At 32.0% G+C, this 21,965-nt stretch overlaps 1 protein-coding gene across 2 annotated transcripts in view; it reads right to left on the bottom strand.

Annotated features, from left to right (window-relative positions):
• DPYD (dihydropyrimidine dehydrogenase) overlaps positions 1-21,965 on the bottom strand; it is an 875,732-nt gene that overhangs the window by 611,291 nt on the left and 242,476 nt on the right. For both annotated transcript variants that reach the window (XM_023231016.1, XM_023231017.2), the window contains exon 6: positions 4,755-4,951. In XM_023231016.1, coding sequence (XP_023086784.1) covers positions 4,755-4,951 — 197 coding nt within the window. The remainder of the gene's footprint in view (positions 1-4,754; positions 4,952-21,965) is intronic.

The following is a 21,965-nucleotide window of genomic DNA, read 5'->3' as shown; positions in this document are numbered from 1 at the left end:
GGTATCTCATATTTATCATGACTAACAGTAAGCTTTGGTTCTTGCATCCCAACACTGGTCCTCAGACAACCCCATTTTATGAGTTGTTTAGGCCCCAAACTCCATTATCACACACTATTCCCTTTCCAGCACCACACCAAGCCCAGATGCAGGCAGTAAGAGAATGTGTTCTTTTTAGACAATTTAAAAACCATTATAAAACTTACTAAAATGGGCCTGTTTTATATTATTTTCATCAGCTAGTAATTCTAAATAATATCACTAATATCCTAAACAATGTCTCTGCCAAAAAATAATTCTCTGGTGGATCTAAATTCTAAATAATAGCCATAGTTGCTTTTGAGTTTTAGTAATATATATGTAAGCTTTCAATGATCCCGTTTTTATTACCAACTCTTTAATAAACATTGTGTTCTACAGGAAAGTTAACTTGCAGAACTACAGTTAAATAGAGGCCATCAGGACCTGCTGATTCAGCTACAGGCATTCCTCATTCCAACTCCCCGCAGGTGACATATGCCTCCACTCTGTGATACTACAGATTCCAATATGTGAAAAATTGATTTGGAATAGATAAAATGATAGGACATGAAGCAATATGAATTACTTCAATTCTATCATTTTGCATGGTCACATGGAATTTTTGTGTTTAAAATTGAAAATAGCTATATCCTTAATACTAAAATAATTTGTTTTAATCATTCATTTTTTGTTTTACAGGGATAAATTAAAAATAATTATTACTGGTTATTGTATGATTCTTATTGAATTTTATTGTATAGACCAGAGGATAGCATGGTAAAAAAATCTATTCTGAGTATCTAGTATACTAGGTAGACCACTAATCCATCATTTGTAAAAAACCTTCCTCCTTTATCATCACCTAATATATGCTATATTTGGTTTATTGTTAGTTTATTGTCTGTCTCCCCATGACTAAAATATAGGCCCCATGAGAAGGCACTTTTCCTTGTTTACTTTTATGCTCTAAATAGAGCCAGAAATAATGACCAGCACATAGTCAAGAGATGGATACATATATCCTGAAGGAAGGAATTGAGGGAAGGAGAAAGGGGAAAATACAGGTAGGTATCAGATCTTGGAAGGGTTTTTATGTCAGGCCAGATCCTTTATCTCTGAGGTTAGGAGGAATTGTTGAAAGATTTCAAGTGGAAGAGTAATAAAATCAGATTTGGAAACTAAAAGAAGAATGAATCTGAAAAGACAAATCAGGAAGGAGGTTACTGCAGTGGTAGAGAAAGTGAGAGGTGGCCCAGCGCAGTGGCTCACGCCTGTAATCCCAGCATTTTGGGAGGCCAAGGCGGATAGATCACTTGAGGTAAGGAGTTCAAGACCAACCTGGCCAACATGGTGAAACCCCATCTTTATTAAAAATACAAAAATCAGCCAGGTGTGGTAGTGCATGCCTATAGTCCCAGTTATTTGGGAGGCGGAGTCAGGAGAATCACTTGAACCTGGGAGGTGGAAGCTGCAGTGAGCCTAGATCTCACCACTGCACTCCAGCCAGGGTGAAAGTGCCAGATTCAAAAAACAACAAAAAAAAAAAAAACAAAAAAAAAAAAGGAAACTGAGAGGTAAAGGATATCAGAGGACATTTTTTTTTTTTTTTACAGTGTTTGTAAAATGGAATTGCCAGTATATTAAAGAGTAGCCCAGATAATCCCCATTTTGGTGATGCCATCCCCTGAGATGGCAAACTCAGGAAGAGAAGCAACACTGATCACTGATACGAAGTTTACGAAGAGATGTCTAGGATTTGAATGTATAAATCTGTTGCTCAGAATGCAGAAAGAGGTCAGAGCAGATACAGATTTTTAAGAAATTTGCATGTACGTGGTAATTTGAAACCATGAGAGTAAATGAGATGACTCTGAAGACTGCATGGTGAGAAAGGAGATAAAAGGACAGAAGACAAAATTTAATAGGAATGATTATTTTCCAAGTTTGTTGTGCTTAGGAAAACAAACTTTTCTTCTATCTCTGATCCTGTAACAATCTAAGGTTCTGAAAAAAAATTTTCTTGTAATCATAAATCCTTTAGTATAGTCAGTGGAATGTCAAGACAACATGAAAAAAAATCTTTCTTCTATTTTCATGTTTCTTTCATGTAATGAAATGTATCTATAACAACTTTCCACTCTTTTTAAAGCACAATTCTCATACTCTGACAGAAGCATGCTTCAGTTCATTACCATATAGATAATAGACTTTAAATTTGTAGTACATCACACATTCTTAAAATATTTCCTATTGCTATAACTATTTCACCTAGACTCTATTTCTCTTTACTGTCAATCAACAAGAAAAACAATAGGCCTAATAAAAACAATATAAAATTTGAAAGAGGTAAAGCAAAGAGCAGCACTGGCCTCACTATCCTTCCTAACAATAACGTCAAAATTCTTATATATTAAAAATTTATAAGCAAAAAGTTAGAAAGTATATATGTGCACACATTCTTGAAAATCTCTTAACACTATTTTGTTTATCTTTATTATAATATCAAACCCTTTTAACCCTGTTAAACTCGTGCCCTGATAAAAGCAGCCACTGTTAGAGGAAAGCAAAACTACTGATTATTTTATAAATTTGTTGCAACATTAAAAATAATTGATGTGTTCAATGCAACAGAGATTAATCCTAGATATTTTTCACTGACTCTAGTGATTTCTTAAAAAGTTGTTGTGATACTAATTCACCAGGGATAAAATAATCTGTTTGGATGCAAAGCAGAAGGAAAGATGAAACTTGACATTACTTCCTTAAGCAATTGATTTCAAATACAAAGCTAATTTAATCTTTTTTAGCCACTTTGAAGACACAAGAGAATGAGAGGCAATCATAAGTAGAAAATAAATTAACAGGAAAGTTTTGTGATTGTAATTCTGGCTAAATTCCAGCGTCAGTTTTTGTAATCCTGTAACAGTGACACAGAATGCCTTTACCATGGGACAGTACAAATGAGATTGATTAAATATTTCATATTGTCTCTACACACTGAAAAGATTCAAAGCCAAAAGAAAGAATTTAACAACTTTAAAAGAAAAATCACCATGTTTGGTCATGAATCCAAAGAAGTCTGTCTCACTAAAACATGTTCAGCAAATAAATTTTAAAAACCAAGTTTAGTACTAATTTATATTAATTATAAATGTCTATCCTGCATTTGAGTTAAAACAGACACAGGCTAACAACAAAATTGGCAATACAGAGTAATTGATAAACAGGGTGGGTTCCATTTTAACCCTTTTGTGAAAATGCAATCAAGTGGCAAAGAGATTTTTCCTAGCTTACCAGGGTGCACAATTAAGTTTATATTTTAAAAGTTAACTCAGCTATTCACTGATATGTATAACTGAAAAAAACATACAATGCCTATACATATATTGTTAACAGATTATGTCTTTTTCTAATTAATAAAGCTGTGTTAAATGCCATTAAAATGATAGTCTAAATCTTTCCAGCGAAACAACATATAGGACATTTTACTTTCCAGAAAAATAAATTCATAAAATACATGTAATCTCTTGAAATTCATAGTAGTGGAACATCAATACAGAAGAATAATTATTTCTTAACAATCAAGTTGTTTATGTTTCATATCCACACTAAAAGGTCTTCCTAGTATGTGATATTTTTGCTTGATGATTCAGTCAAATAAGATTATATTAATGATAGCTTATACATCAATATTTATGTCAATAAACATATCAACATATTTCTATCAATGATACAAATAATTGATAATTTTGTATTATCTTGCGCTTAGCATATAGTTGTTTGAGTAATATTGAAATTTATACATTTATTAACATATATTCAGAGGTGCCAGAAAACATAAGAAACTTCACAAATTTTAGTAACAACTTGATTAAATTTATCCTCTGTGATTATTGGGTATGATTAATTTATTGGTTACACATAGGGCAGGAGCCATAACAAATTTAAATGTTAAGCATAGAAACAGATATTCCAAATGGCTGCATTTTATAATCCACGATTTTTTAATAGTATATGCAGGGAAAATAAAAATCAATTGAGTAATATTATTCAGTTACCATCCAAATTCTTTACTTTGTATCAAATGTTTTAAGCAATATCTACTCCCTAATCATAATAAATTTTATTTCTTTATGATAATGAAATATACATCAAGTATAGAGTTCTATTTATTTTCAATATATATTCCCATTCCCATGTATAAACCTTCATGGGAATGATATGATTATATGATTTTAAAAATGTTATATTTAAATACATTTCTAGTAGATGCTGACAAAATTTTAATCAAAAGTAAGACTTAAGAAATTTTAAACTGAAAATATGTAAGATGACATATTTAATTAGAGAACATAATGAATAGTCCAATATTCCATGGAGCTAGGTTTTCTCCATCACTAATATCCATGATTTTCAGGTATATCTCCATTAAAAAAAATATTCACAGGGCTAAAACCATCTTTCATATGGTTGGTTCTTATAATCAAAAAATAATTTGCAGAGGTTTCTCTTAAATTCACAGAACTAGAGAGAAAATTTCTTAAATATTGCTTCAAGCCAACTGCAAATTTTAAAGTGAATAATGTAATCAAAATGTGAACATTTGGAAAAAGAACATTTAAAATACCATCTGTGAGCCTGAAGTTTCTATATGATCATGAACCAACAATATTCATAATTGTTTTGCTCCCTCATTTCTGACACTATAAATACGAAATAAATGTAGGCATTACCTTAAACCACCAACATATTCTTGTTTTTCAAATATAGTGATGTCAGAGTATCCCAATCGAGCCAAAAAGGAAGCACAACTTATACTTGCAGGCCCAGCACCAAAAAGAGCAATCTTTGCAGAATAGGCTTCAGACATTTTTTCTGGGGGAGGCAGGGACGGATTTCTGATCTGTGGGATACTCATTGCTTTGAATACCTACGAAGAAATCAATTGCCATCGTTAAAATTTTGAAACTAGCTTACATCCTCAAACATATTTTTAATGTTTCAAATTAATTATTGTTTTAAATAGCAATGAGCAATACATTTTCAGTATTAATATGGTATACTTACAACTGTTATTGTGTTAAGTAGATGAGGATTTATGGCTAACTCTCAATCTTTCCTTTCTAGAGTCGTGCCTCCTCTAGGAAACACTTCTGGGGCACATTCCCTACTCCCACCTAGAGGGTAAGTTAAGTGCATCTCCTCTAAGCTCCTACAGCATAATCCATATGTCTCTACCATAACCACTTACCAACCTATCTGTGGCATGTATTATGTTTCCACGTCAGTCAGTAGAATGTTAGTTCCTTGAATCAGAAAACATGTCACATCACACGTAAACACATAACCCTTGCATTACAGGAGTTAGCATTACTATGGCACACAGTAGACATTTAACAAATAATTTCTTGAATTCTGCTTTTGATGATGATAGATTAACTTTGGGAGAATAATGATTTAAAAAAATAGTTGAAGCATTCAATAACTACTGATGCAGGCATCTTGGAAGGGCTAACAACTCAGAGAGAAAGTAAGAACGAAGTTAGGTGACCAGAAGTCACTTTTCTCCTGAGGGATTTGCCACTTCTTACCAAAGGGAGGAAGGGTAAGAATCTTGAAGAAAACCACAGCTCAGAAAAGAGATGTTGGCAGTCTTTTGAAACCAGAGAGACACAGAGTTTTGGAAGTGTAGGAGGCCATTAACCTGGAGCAAAATAAAGTGCAGAAAAGTGAGCTTAATTCTTAAAGTGCATATGACAAAAACCTAAGGAAATAAAGAGAAAACCAGATGGTCCAGAAAAAACAAAAACTGGAGTGACTAAATAAGAAAGAGCCCTAGTAAATACCCCAGTGTACAGCTGAAGCTTCTGGAGTGCTACACTCTATAAGTAGGGCAAATGAGGGGTAAAGAGCCAATCTAGCCTTGTCAACTCGGCCCTGGATTTAAATCACAGTGATCAGTCCTCACTCTTATCTATCTATCAAATGATAGAATACACTTTCTGTGAATAATAAGTCGACCACAGTTCCTACAAATTTTTTATAAGATGTTTGGGTTTTTATTTTAAGAAATCCAAGCCTGCAAGAAAAATAAACCTAAAAAAATTGAAAGAGATACATACATAATCTGGTAAGTGTGGTTATCAAATGTAAATTTTAGAATAACTATGATTAATATGTTCAAAAATATATAAGAAGAATGTAAACTTCAATACAAAACTGGAATTTGTTAAAAATAAAAAAATTAAATTTACAAAGTACATTTAGTAAAATATATTTAGCAAAAATCATAACAAGCTAATGCGGAAGGAAGGAGTGGGATTTTAAAAATATATTATCAAAATGTATTAATTAAAATTATTATAAATAGGTGGTAGAGGGTAGGAAACAAAAAAATGGTAAGATGGTAAATATAAACATAAACATGAGAAATTATATTAAATGTAAATGGACTAAAATTCCAATTGAAAGACAAAAGTTATGGAAGATAAACACCTTAAATATAAGAGCACAGATAGACAAGTGTAAAGTTAAAGACTAGACAAAGTTATACAATGCAAACACTAACCAAAAGAAAGCTGGTACATATATAACAATATTAGAAATATTAATCTTTAAGGCAAGATGCACTACTAAATTTGAAGAACATTTCATAGCAAGGAAACGGCCAATCTTTCAACAAGATTTTATAATTCTAAATCTATAGGCTCTAAATTACAATTTTAAATATATAAAGGGAAATTGATAGAACTAAATGTAGAAGAAATAAATCACAATGGTCTCATTATTCTACTCTCATCAAAACTTGACTACCAATAGAAGTGGCCAGTGAATAAATCCATATTATAGGTAAGTTATTTATGCTATCTAATGGATTGGCTCACAGAGTTGTTTGCATTTAATAGGTCAAAGCAGTAACTTTCTCTCCTGGAAACCCAGAGAAAGATTGATAGATATAAACATAAGTTTTCTTAAGAGTGAGGAATAAAGGTGACAGGACTTTACATTTTCTTAGCCTCATCCCACATATACCACCAACTACTGTAAATAAAGTCAAAACACAAAGGCACATCCAAATGATCTTATTTAAAAAAAAATTAAAGAGGGTATTATCTACAAGTATTATAGGGTCAATTTCTCAGCATGAGATGAATGGTGCTGATAAATGGTCTTACAATATTTTGTCATTTTCATTCTAATAATTTGTCACATTTTACTGGTTTACTTATCTGTTTCCTCTCTTAGACCATAAATTATTTAAGGGAATCAATATCTTTGAATTCATCTTTTAGTATCCAGTGTTTTTATATATAAGGGGGAATATATGCTAATTAATGAGCTTAAATGGATAATACAACAATCTATTCTCAGCTACAATTTGCATTATTTACAAATTATTAATATGTGTTCCTTCTCTTCCCTGTGCTATCCAAACAGCACAGATTTTCTTACATATTATTTTTGAATCAATACATATTGTTATCTTTTATTCCTTTCTAAGCAACATGAACAGGGAACTAAATTCCAGTTCTAAATTAATAAATAATTTTATAGGATCATTAATTAAAATGTAGTTAAAATATATTTTACATTTCCCCAAAGAAAGGTTTCACATACTTTTCATAATTATTTATTTTATTAGATAATTAATTAAAATGTAGTTAAAATATATTTTTTCTATTTCCCCAAAGAAAGATTTCACATACTTTTCATAAGTATTTAAAACATACATTTAACGTGATCAAGGATCTCTGATCAGGGAACAGAGACACAGCTAATTTCATTTAGGGATTAAATAAATACTAATTTCTTTCATATTTAGTTGAATAATTTTAGCTTTGTGAACTAATAATTAAATATTTAACTTTCCCATGTTAAAATCTGCTAACATTTACAAATAACATTGCATTTTAACAAATCTTAAATGAAGACGTTCATGATTTAAGTATCATTTATAGAAGACATCTTTTACAATGGAAGCAGATTTAATATGACTACTAATTGTTTTAGGCTACAGCATTCATTATAATGTGAAGTTATAGTGTGATAACCAAATGGAATAGAATTTCTGCTCAGCATTCACTCAGAAGCAAGAAATAGGTAAGTTCTGAAACACCTAACATATCTGACACAAATTCTAGCTAATGGCATGCAAATAATAAAGTAGAAATTACCAAATAATACACAATATGTATGTATCTTCACCTAAAATATTTTAATTTTTTGAATAAAACTTTTAAGCCTTCTTTTAAAAAAATTATCAAATGCAAACACTGAATTATTTTAAAAAATGTTTACTGAATCCCTACTAAGTACCCAACACAGAGTTAAAGACTCTTAAAGTGTTTGAAGAAATGAAAGCAAGCACACTCTTCAGTACACATAGTATCATGAGCACATACTAGAATGTAAATTGTTAGCCCCTGATTTGCTCAACCCCAGGCACTGCAGCTTAAGAGTTGTTCAATACATGCTCATTACATTGCTTGGCTCAATAAACTAATCTATCAGTTGGTATCCCTTTGCCTGCTCTGTTCTGGGATATTTTCTTTACAATCTTTTATTGCACTGGGTTTTCCCCCTAAGTTTTACAGGAATTTGGATTAACCTTGATGCAATTTTTAAGGTAGTAAACAATTGAATCACACTTTTGTGAATTTCAGCACAACAGGTGGTATATTTTTAAAAGTATGGCATTGAAACTAGACTCTTGGGGTTGAGTCTTGACTTCCATCATTCTCATGATGTATGGAATTAAACAAGTCCTTTAACATTTCTACACCTCAGTCTCCTTAATAAGGTGGGATTAATAAAATATACTTCATAGAGAGGCTTTGAGGATTTAATGAACTAATTATATCTTGAAAGTGCTTTAGGAAACTGCCTGCCCATACAGCAAATGTTATTCTCATTTCACCTAGTGTTCAAATTCCATGAGACAGAATGTATCTAAACTCATAGTGTCCAAGATGGAATCCACTAGCCACATATTACTTAGTTCAAATTCAAATTAAAATTAAATAAAATTAAAAATGCAAAGACCTCAGTAGCACTAATCATATTTCAACTGCTCAATAACTACATGTGGCTAGTGGATAATACATTGAACACATCCATTACTGCAAAAATTAAAATTTCAAACATATGATGCAATAGATATAAATAATCTCATGAGTATAATTAACGGGAAATAAATAATTTAGAGGCAGCGAGTTTGTAGTCTTTGTTATAGTTATTTTAATATGATTTTTATGACTACATGTTTATATACTTTAATTTTTCATAATTACTGTGTTTCACAACCCATTTACAAAATTCCTAAAAATTTAATCAGCACTAGAGCTGGTCCAAGCTGGCTTCAGCACACTATTGCACCTAGGCAATACGTCAGCACTCATTCAATTTTTTTTAGCCACTAATATTCTTCTATCATCAACTCTAAATTCTGAAATATATGTTACATTTTCCAACTTAATACAGACCTGAAGGCATAAGTGGCCCTCTATCCCTTTAAAATATCAGCAACTAACTCTTTTTAAACTGAAATACAAATAATGGATTACTTCATGTATACACAATATACTTCCATGAATGTAGTCTAATTCTGACAAAATGAGGGCAAATGGACAAAAAGCCAAATAAATCGCTCCAAAAATATTTTGTGGGTGAATGGGGGGTAGTGATTTGTATTTAAGTATATTATGAAACTATGAAAATTGAAATCAATTATAAATCTAGAGTTGGCATTTTATGAAAAATATAAATTAAAGTAACAAGTTATCTGATTCAAAATGTCCATAAATATGAAGAATATTTTTCAAAAATAATATTTTTCATTCCGTTTATTAAACTACTTCAGTCTTCAGAGAAGTGCAACATAAAATTACAAATAAATTATGCATAAAAGATACATTAGGTCCAGTTATTTACGGTATCAAATTCCTAAGAGATATATCTTAGAATATAGTTCCCTGTTGTTACATAATATAACAAAAATACTCTAAAATAATTTGGCTCTTTTGGTGAGAAAGACCCCTCTCTTTTTCTTTTAAGCAAATGTCAGTTGTCCATCAATTGACTAATATTCTACGATTTAATTTTTAAGTTGAAGGGTCAACTGCCGAAACAATGTAATAAATGAAATAAAATTCTTAATATTAGAAGAGAGTAACTGAAGTATTTAAAGATGAATGAGAAGTATACCTAATATATATTTCCCCACAATAATAAGAAGGCCAACATTTTTTGAAATATATCCTATGGTCCAGGCTTTATGTTCATTTAGTCTTCAACCCTCCTTTTATGGAGGTACAATTATCAGATCCATTTCCTAGATGAAAAAACTGTGGTCAGGTTCATATGCAAAAGATTTTATCCTAAGGCTATTTAACTTCAAAGCCTGAACTCTTAAACTCTGTTATTATCACATTTTCACAGTAATTGTTAAAAAGTTCATTATATATCTCTAATTTTCCAATAAGAAATGTATAACTGAAATAAATATATGAATTTGTCATTCCTAACCCACTTAGAATGTTATATTTTAATATATTAAATTCATATGTTCCGATAAAATATATATTGATATAATATATTCTAGTCAATCTACTAACAAAAATAGCCGGTTATTATAATTAATAAATTAACTTTACAAATCAACAATTGTTCATGAAGTGTTTAAAAAACACTGAACTACCTCATCTTGTTTCCCACCATGCTATCCTGACACCAGAGAACTAAGATAGTTGGTGCATTAAGAAAACTGACTCCCTATTATCAACGTCCTCTCCAGAGTGCCACATTTGAGTACATTTATTACAACTGGTGAATCTTCAATGGGTTTGCAAAATTTTATTATGAAAATAGCATCACAGGACTACAGCATCATACACAATAGTTTCTTTCACTGTCCTAAAAATCTTCTTAATCTCCACATGCATCCCTCTCTCACCTTCTCCCCAGCAACCACTGGTCTTTTTAGTGTCTCCATAGTTCTGCCTTTTCTAGAATGCCATGCAGTTGAAATCATACAATATACAGACTTTTCAGATTGGCTTCTTTAATTTAGTAACATACATTTAAGTTTCCTCAATGTCTCTCCATGGCTTGATAGCTCCTCTCTTTTTAATCCTGAATAATATTGCAATATCTGTACGTACTGTAGTGTATTTATGCATTCACTTACTGAAGGATATCTCAGAAATTTTGGTGATTATGCATAAAGCTGCTATAAATGCCCAAGTGCGGGTTTGCACGTTAACATAAGTTTTCAATCCTTTGGGGTAAATTGCTAGATCATATTAACAGTATGTTTAATTTTGCAAGATACTGTCAAACTGTCTTCCAAACTGTCTGTACCATTTTTCATTCCCACCACGAAAGAATGAAGTTCTTATTTCTCCTCATCCTCTCAGCAATTGGTGTTGTCAGTGTTCTGCATTTTGGCTGTTTGGTCTCCTCTGAATGTTTGTGTCCATGCCCCCTCACTGCAATTCAATTCATATGTTGAAAACTAACCACAAATGTTAGAAAGGTGGGGTTTTTAAAAAGTGATTAGGTCATGAGGAGCCCTCCTCAATTAGATTAGTTCCTTTATTTTATTTATTTATTTATTTATTTATTTATTTTTTATTATACTTTTAAGTTCTAGGGTACATATGCATAACGTGCAGGTTTGTTACATATGTATACTTGTGCCATGTTGGTGTGCTGCACCCATCAACTCGTCAGCACCCATCAATTCATCATTTATATCAGGTATAACTCCCAATGCAATCCCTCTCCCCTCCCCCCTCCCCATGATAGGCCCCGGTGTGTGATGTTCCCCTCCCTGAGTCCAAGTGATCTCATTGTTCAGTTCCCACCTATGAGTGAGAACATGCGGTGTTTGGTTTTCTGTTCTTGTGATAGTTTGCTAAGAATGATGGTTTCCAGCTGCATCCATGTCCCTACAAAGGGCGCAAACTCATCCTTTTTTATGGCTGCATAGTATTCCATGGTGTTATGTGCCACATTTTCTTAATCCAGTCTGTCACAGATGGACATTTCGGTTGATTCCAAGTCTTTGCTATTGTGAATAGTGCTGCAATAAACATACGTGTGCATGTGTCTTTATAGCAGCATGATTTATAATCCTTTGGGTATATACCCAGTAGAGGGATGGCTGGGTCATATGGTACATCTAGTTCTAGATCCTTGAGGAATTGCCATACTGTTTTCCAAAATGATTGAACTAGTTTACAATCCCACCAACAGTGTAAAAGTGTTCCTATTTCTCCACATCCTCTCCACTGAGAGAAACAAGAAATGGGGAAAGGATTCCCTACTTAATAAATGGTGCTGGGAAAATTGGCTAGCCATAAGTAGAAAGCTGAAACTGGATCCTTTCCTTACTCCTTATACGAAGATTAATTCAAGATGGATTAGAGACTTAAATGTTAGACCTATTACCATAAAAATCCTAGAAGAAAACCTAGGTAGTACCATTCAGGACATAGGCATGGGCAAGGACTTCATGTCTAAAACACCAAAAGCAACGGCAGCAAAAGCCAAAATTGACAAATGGGATCTAATTAAACTAAAGAGCTTCTGCACAGCAAAAGAAACTACCATCAGAGTGAACAGGCAACCTACAGAATGGGAGAAAATATTTGCAATCTACTCATCTGACAAAGGGCTAATATCCAGAATCTACAAAGAACTCAAACAAATATACAAGAAAAAAACAAACAACCCCATCAAAAAGTGGGCAAAGGATATGAACAGACATTTCTCAAAAGAAGACATTCATACAGCCAACAGACACATGAAAAAATGCTCATTATCACTCGCCATCAGAGAAATCCAAATCAAAACCACAATGAGATACCATCTCACACCAGTTAGAATGGCAATCATTCAAAAGTCAGATTAGTTCCTTTAAAAACAGCCCCAGGGGAACTACCTTGCCCCTGCCACATGTGAGACAGGCACAGTGAAAAGCCTTTACCTATGACCAGAAGGCAGGTTATGAGCACATTATAAATCTACACTTTGATTTAGGAATTCCCAGCATCCAGAACTGAGAGAAATAATTTTTGTTGTTTATAAGCTATTCAGTTTACGGTATTTTGTTACAGCAAACTGAGCAGACTAAACATTCTAATAGTATAGTGGTATCTCACTGTTGTTTTATGTTGCATTTCCCTAATGACATATGTGAAGCATCTATTCAGATGCTTATTTTCCATCTGTATATCTTTCTTGGTAAGATATCTGCTAAGGTCTTTGTATCACTTTTTAAATGAGTTGTTTCCATATTTTGGGGTTGTAAGAGACTTCTGGACATTTTGGATAATGTCTTTATCAGATATGTCTTTGGCAAATATTTTCTCCCAGTCTGTGGCTGGTCTTTTCATTTTCTTTCAAGAAAGTTTCCTACAAAATAGAAGCTTTAATTTTGTTTCTGTGTTTGTTTTGAGATGAGAGTCTCACTATGTTCCCCAGGCTGGTCTCAAACTCCTGCACTCAAGCAATCCTCCCTCAGCCTCCTGAGTAGCCAGGACTACAGGTACATGCTACCACACCAAGCTCAGAATTTTTTATATTTGATGAAGTCCATCTTATCAACTATTTATTTTATAAATCTAGTCTTTGATGTTGTACCTAAAAAGTCATTGCCTAACCCAAGGTCCTCTAGATTTCCTCCCAAGTTATCTTCTAAGAGTTCTGTAGCTTTGCATTTCACATTGAGGTTTATGATCCATCTTTAATTAGTTTTGTTAATGGGTGTACGTATGGTCTGTTTCCAGATTCACTTTTTTACATATGGAAGTAGGGTGGTACAAACATCATTTGTGGAAAAGACTATCCTTTCTCCATTGTATTGCCTTTGCTTTTTTGTCAAAGATAAGTTGGCTATATTTATGTGTGTCTATTTCTGGGCTCTCTATTCTGTTTTAGTGATCTATTGTCTATTATTTTAACAATACCACACTGTCTCAATTACTGCAGCTTTACAGTAAGTCTTAAAGTCAGTTAGTCTGAGTCCTCCAAATTTGTTGTTCAATATTATGCTCTTTTGCCTCTCTATCTAAACTTTAGAATCCGTTTGTCAATATCTATAAAATAGTTTCCTGATATTTTGATTTGGGATTGCACTGACTCTATAGATCAAACTGGGAAGACCTGACATCTTGAAAATACTAAGTCTTCTATTTGGAAACCTGGAATATGTCTATATGTCTCCATTTACTTATTTTTTTTTATTTCATCACAGTTTCATAGTCTCTCTCATATACATCTTATATATATTTTATCAGATTTATATCTAAGCATTTCATTTTTAAGGATGCAAATGTAAATGGCATATTTTTAATGTCAAATTCTAATCATTTATTGCTATCGTAAAGTAAAGTGGCTGACTTTTGTACATTAATCTTATATCCCCTTTTGCCATAATTGTATATTAGTTTCAGGGGTTTTTCTGTTGATTCTTTGGAATTTTCTACATAGACAATTCTATCATCTGCTAACAAAGACAGTTTTATTTTTTCCTTCTCTGTGTATATTTCATTTCCTTTTCTTGTCTTATAACATTGTATTTGTGTTCTTTTTAAGGTGTTCCTTTCCCCACAAATATTGTATCACGTGGACTATTTTAAGATTATTTTAATATGCACTCAACAAGATTTTGATTAATTTCAAAATTCCTGGACTCCAGTGATATGCTTAAACAAAGTAGTAAAAATCACCAAGGAAAACAGTTCTACCTTAGCGATAATGAAGAAGAATTATTTACAAGTGAATATCCTTTTTTAAATTTTACTTTTTAATTTTTTTACTTTGTAAGTACATAGTATATATATTTTTTTACTTTTACATTTTTTAATATTGTGGGTGCATAGTACACCCTTGAGGGAATATTTTTAATATTTATTTTCTTGCATATTCATTCTGTGATTTCTCACCTTTCATTCATCTAGAAATTGCATTTATTTCATCAGTCTAAATTGACTTTACCAGCATTTTCTCCATAATTTTCACATTACTTTGAAGCAAGGGAGAGATTAAACTGATACTTAAAATGGAAAGATTGCAATGCAGAGGGGAGCCCTAAGTCTCCTCACCTTCTGGAGACAGAAACAGTATAATTTTCTATAGTGCTCTATAAATGAAAAAGGAGAAAGCATTGTAAATAAAAGTATATTTACCAATTCAAATTTGAGGGTAACTCTTGCTCATTTTAACCTTTCTTGCTTTCTAAAACAGTACATAATGAAAATAAACATAAATGTTTGACAGCTGTAATTATTCCTCAATTACTCTGTTTTTTCTAATTAAACAAACAATAGCAAATACATGCTATAGGGAAGTCATGAGAAGTAAAATATTCTTGGAAATTTTAGAATATCTCTACTAGTTGAAGGATGAATTGTAACAGTATGGTAGTATTCTGCATACCTCATAAGAGGATTATACTCTTGCAAATGTTTAGCTTGATTTCATTATAAAATAAAAATAACTTCTGGTAATTTCTAAAGGAATGTTATTTCCTTAGTGTAGGTCTAAGATAAATCTTAATAAAAATATTACATCAGTTTTTCTTTTGCCAGTTTCAGTTTCTTGAGTTACTTAATTAGTGGGATGAATGTCTCATTACCTTTTGAATGCCTGAATGGGGAAAGATTGCTATTTGTGCATCCAAAAAGTAAGTTACCTGAAATTACATACCTTCTAGGAGATGCTTCTATGTAATTTTCTTTGTTATTTGTTTCCTTTTGTAAAACAAGTCAAAGGAAATACTGAGTACATACTAATCACTGCATTCATCCTTTGAAAAGAAATATACTTGGGCTTCTTGACAAATAGTTTTCTTCACAACAATTAGACCAGGAACACCAAAAGTGAGAACTGTGTTTCAAATGTATTAGAAATGATAAAAACTTCAGGTCATGTCAAATTTTTAGTTATCAAAATTATTACTGTATTAGTATTTCTCAAAAATTTTTTCCATAATTTTCATATTATTAAAATAGACATTGAGAGGTACAACTGACAAGTTAAAAATACTGTGTTAGTTGAAATCAGAATATTCTTTCATTCAATTACCTTTTCAATTTGGTAGGTATTGTTTATGTACCTTCTATGTCCTAGATACCAGTATGAATAAAAACATAGACTCTCCAGTAAGTAGCTCCCTGGATAACAGAGCATTAATATGTCTTATTTTTAATAAAATATAATACTATGCAGCCTGTCTGGTACAGGGTTAATTTTCACAAATGGTGCTCTCAGAATATTCGAGAAGGTAAAACCTACCCGGAAGAGAAATTGACATATAAGCCAAATCTTAAAAACAACAACAAAAAATATATGTTATATTAGAGAGTACTTTGCCTTTCTAAATACCAACTCTGAAAAATTAAAAGAGTAATGATTGCTTCAGCAATTTATTGTGAGGATTAGAGTCAATGGTGATAGCTTCTTGTGATGAATGTCTTCTCTTTACAAGGCACACTCTCTGGGGAACTTAACATTCATATTTCCAATCCTAAAAATCTTTGACTTTGGGTATGATTGTTCATTTTCTATACAAAAGAACTGACTCACAAGATTATTCTAACATTAAGTCCATGTTACTATGACTATACAAAGGTTATATTGGGGATTTGATAAACAAATTGAATAAAATGGTTTAAACTGACCAAATATAGTTGAAAACGTAAGTGTTTATAGTTTGGTTATGAGAAACTTTACTCATCCAAAATCATATGTTCAGGACACTTACATTAGCCCAAAGATAGGCAAAATCATCTACCACAAAGCCTGTTATAGAATAAAGTGCTGAATATTTCATGTAATTTATCAAATACAGTACTGAAAGTTCAAAATAATGTAGTTGAACGAGTATTTGAAGTTAGTCTTCTATTAAACGTGTATCACTTTTACACCATTTTAAAGTCAAAAAATCTTAAGTTGAATCACTGTAAGTTGGGGACTATCTGCACACTTATAAGTCATTGGTTTTTAGTACATGGTCAGTTTTGATAAATGTTCTGCAAGTGCATGGAAAAGATGCACTTGTTCTACGTTAGTCAGGCTCAGAAAACTATAGATTTCTTAAATCAATCTAATAAACTTTATACAAATAAATCTTACAAATTTTGAGTAAGGTTATGTTGTCATGTGTACACATGTTTATGAATATTATATATTTTGATTTTTTCTTTTTATTATTTTTGTCTTCCAAAACACTTCCTTGTCAATATTATAAAACTTTTTTCATATCTTTATTTTTAAAACCTCAAAATAAGTTATTATTATTCTGGGATCAATATTTAATTATATTCACAACCATATTTTTACACATTGTTTCTTTTCTTCTTTCTTTCCACATTTGTTTCCTTCCTTCTAAAGAATAACTCCTAGTAGATGCTGATGAGAAATCTAAGGTCAGAGTAATTGTCATTTGGTTTTTCAAGTAATCTGCTTTCCCTTTATCTTGAAGTTCTGATTCTCATTATCTTTAGTATTGCTAAATATTACCACAACCCTGTGTCTAGGTGAAGACCTTTCATCTTTCCTTTCTTCTGGAAAATTTTCCACTATAACTGCTTTAAGGCTTCTCCTGTGTCAGTCTCTCTCTCTCTACCTTAAGAACTCCCCTTACATGTGTATTGGAGTCTTAGAAGCTTCTAAACTTCTCTATTAAACTTTTCATTTATTCATATATCTTTATTGTGTTCTGGTTGAACACTCAGATAATATTTTTATTTTTTATTTCTTTAGTTCTGCAATTTGTGCCTCTATGCAGCCCAAAACTGACCTTTTCTATTGAGATTGTCATTACAGTGTAAATCAAGTCAACTATTTTGTATATTAAATTCACTGCTGATTTCTTTTTATTTTATCTCATTTTAGGATATTAATTTATACATATTAATTTTAAGGGCCTGATTATAATACTATTTGTGTTTCATCAGAATAAAGTCAGGTACCATCAGGTAAGTCTTTAAATTATCACTAATAAATTATCTTTCCTAACGTAGTTTCCACCTTTTTGTTTCTCATTTACATTGAGTGAATTTTTTCTCTTTCATTGCACTCCCCCTATGGCTTCATATCAGGTATGTGGTGGCCTTCAATCAACAATACTCCTATCCCTCTCTCCCACTGCAGAACCAAGTTTCTTAAAGTCCAGGGTTCCAGTTCAAGGTGATTAGAGGTATCACAGAACCAAATCACTGTGCCATAGACACATGCCCACAACACCTGCTGTACAGCTTTCTCTGCTTCTTTCTGCAGCTTTCTATAAGCCCCAGCTCTGTACAGAAGTTGCACCTATTTATTTTAAAACTTTCTATGAGGTGGAGTTGAGTCCCATCCTCTACCATGCAAGATGTTTTGGGCACTTATTACCCTAGACCACTCCCCAGCAGAAGTTAGCAGAGAATAACTTAGTCTCCATGTTTTTATACCATTTCTGGCCCAAAAGGTATTTATATTTCCTTTTCAGTTCACCCCTTATTTTTTTTTTCTACTTTCATTAAATTTTATTTATCAATGTTATTTGGAGATAAATGAGTGGCTTTAAATGTTAACTTAAAGCATCATGCCTTGTATAAGTGATTCATGTTGATACAATAATATTGCTTTATACTACTCTATATTATCATTCATCAAATATTTTTATGAAAATATGTTTTTAATTTGTTGAAGCTTAAACTGATGAATCTTTTAAAACTGTAAATTGCCCATGAAATTGTATATATTTACATTTATTTTTAAAAACTAACCTAGAAAAAACTAACAGCAAATAATTTTAACCATGCAATTTTGGTAAAATTTAAAGTTATTGCCCCCAAATCACTGTACCTTATTTTTAAGCTCTTAATATTATGATATAGTTTTAAAGCAAACTAAAATATTGTGATGAAAATCATCTAGCAATTCATCTGGCCCCATAGTTTTATTATAAGTCATTGTGCCAGTAAGGACTATTTTAACAGATTTCTAAAGATTTTTGGAGAAGAATGTCAGATATTTAGTGAATTCTATCAAGACATTATTCTTTTCTATTAATCACTTCATTAAGATAAAAAGGAGAGACACAAATCAAGTCTTGAAAGATGTTACTTGTATTTGCATTCCAGACAGACACATTTTACCCCGGGTAAAAATTATTTATTTTATTCGTGCTTAATGCATGTTTTTCATCTATATCTTACTTCCCTCAGAAATAATTCACCTTTGTGTTTGAGGGCTGGGTGTGGGTGAAAAACATTCACAAATAATTGATGGTACTATTTTAAATAGAAGTAGTATAGAGAAATCTCATTTAAAGTGAGAAAACTTTGGGATAATAGGGCAAGTATGACATACAATCAATCTAACAAACTATAGTCTAATCTATATCCTATTTATAAATGACCTGCAAAAAGTTATTAGCTATATATATTAGTAATTTTTCATTATCATGATAATTTATATTAGTTTTAAATTACAAACATGAACTGGTAGATTTTATTGATCAGTTTGTCAAACTGCATCATAAATGTACCAGGTTTATTCCTAAATTTACTTGTATACCAGCTTTCACAAAATCACACTTAAGCATTCCAAAATAAAATAAAACTGCAGATAAACATCTTACGCTTCAAAGTCCCTTGTCACACAGACCTCCCTATTTATTTATTTATTTATTTATTTATTTATTTATTTATTTGTTGAGATGGAGTCTCACTCTCTCGCCAGGCTGGTGTGTAGTGGTGTGATCTCGGCTCACTACAACCTCTGCCTTCCGGGTTCAAGTGATTCTCCTGCCTCAGTCTCATGAGTAGCTGGGACTACAGATGCACACTACCATGGCTGGTTAATTTTTTTTTTTTTTTTTTTTTTTTAGTAGAGACAGGGTTTCACCATGTTGGCCAGGATGGTCTTGATCTGACCTTTTGATCTGCCTGCCTTGGCCTCCCAAAGTGCCGGGATTACAGGCATGACCCACCACACCTGGCCTGCATAGATCCCTTTTAAGGACTTGTATTTAAATTTTTCAGTAGTGCTATAATGTAATGTCTAAAGAAGGAACCCAACATTTTGTTATCTGAAGCACCATAAAACTTAGATTCACTCCTGGCTACAGAAGTTAAAAAAAAGAACAAAAAGAAAAAAACCACTACTAGACCATATGTGTTGGTCTTATCCAATGTATTTCAATGTAGTTGCTTCATCTCTAACAGAAAAACAAGGACTTGTGAGGTATGGTGACTAAGTGTATTTGGCTAGCCTAGGAGATGCCTTTCTAGCCTTACAGCTAGAAAACCAGGGTTTACGGTGAGGCTCTGTCTTTGACTAGTAACATTATCTGGGGCAAGTTAGAGTTTGTGAAATAATGAAAATCAAACCACTAGCTTTGTATTCTAGATTTCCTCTCACTAGATGTAAGGTTGTGGAACTTAATTAATTTCATGGAGCTTTCTGTTACTCATATGTAAAATGGAAATAACAACATTACTTTGGAGAGTTATTTTGAGGATTAGTCAAGCTCTAAATAAAGTACTTAACATTGTGCAGGACACTGGGAGTTTATTTAACATTAGCTGTGATTTTGTAATTACTTCGATTCTTAGTTTCCTTATGTCCAAAATGGAAAAAGCATTACCTGGTTTGCATGCCCTCAAGCGCTGTTTATCAGCATTTTAGAGTGAGATATTACAAAAATGTACCGAAGCACTATGCAAATACAGTATAACTGCATTTTCTCCCTGCCTGATACTTTCATTTGCACTAAGGTCTAATCACCTCCTAAACCATGTGACAAAAATTAATGAAAATTGGACTCTAAGTCCAAGGACACCAATGTAAACACATATGTCTTACTGCACTTACCACATTATTTCAATTGTTGGCTTTGATTATTTCCTGAGAAACTACAATGTTTCCTAGGACTTGTAGTAAAGAAGCAGTCTACAACAACACATAGTGCTGATCGATGCCCAATGAATGTTAGTTTGATTAACTGAATCCTTACCTAGTGGGCTCTTATTACACTGGGTATTCACATAAGCCAGTTTGCCTGGGGTGGTCTTAGTTTACTCCTGCTGTACTGGACTGAGTATGAATAACGTCCTGATCATTCTCTAACCTATCTCGGTCATTTGATCATCTTACTTATAAAGCAATCAACATAATACACAGCTAGAGTATTTCCAACCTCACTTTTCAGTTTATGCACAAATACTCATCTTTTTAGTGACTGTTTTAATATGGGGCTTGCACTTAATATTTCTGTCTCCACTCTTCCATTTGATAGATGAAATTTATCACAGAAATACATTATTTGAGAGCAGACCTGCAATACTCTATTGTTCATTAGAATACATATTTCTATATTCTCCTCAAATATAGTTGTAGAACACAAAAGTTTAAGAATTTCAGTGACTTCCACATCCAAGGTGAAGATATCGAAGAAGTAATATTTGCTGTATTAAAACAATCATATACTAATTTGAGTGAACAAGTTCCTTCTCCATTCCCAATTCGTCAAAACTATTATCGGGTTTCAACAAAACATAAATGTTGATGTAATTTAAATAACTATTAAATGTTCTTTAATGTAGTCTCATAACACTTGACATTTTTATTGTATTAGTGTATATTTACTGACTAATTTAATTCAAATTGTATCTACCCTTGATAAAATACAGAAATAAATGTTTACAGTTCCTTAGAATATATAGTATATTATTTCTTTAACCCTTAAGAAATATCCCATCTTCATGTTTTTAAAGCATAAGAATAGTTAACAAAATTATAAAAATGGTAAATCAAGAATAAAACACCCCATCATATATAAAAATATAAAGCTGTAGCAATTAATACATTTTGTATCAGTGAATGGATGCATAAATAGATCAATGTAAAAAAAAAAAAAACAAAGAGCTCCGAACCCTGTCAAAAAAAAC

Source organism: Piliocolobus tephrosceles, chromosome 1, assembly GCF_002776525.5.
Source record: "Piliocolobus tephrosceles isolate RC106 chromosome 1, ASM277652v3, whole genome shotgun sequence".
Lineage (NCBI taxonomy): Eukaryota > Metazoa > Chordata > Mammalia > Primates > Cercopithecidae > Piliocolobus > Piliocolobus tephrosceles.
This window is presented reverse-complemented; position numbering and strand designations above follow the sequence as displayed.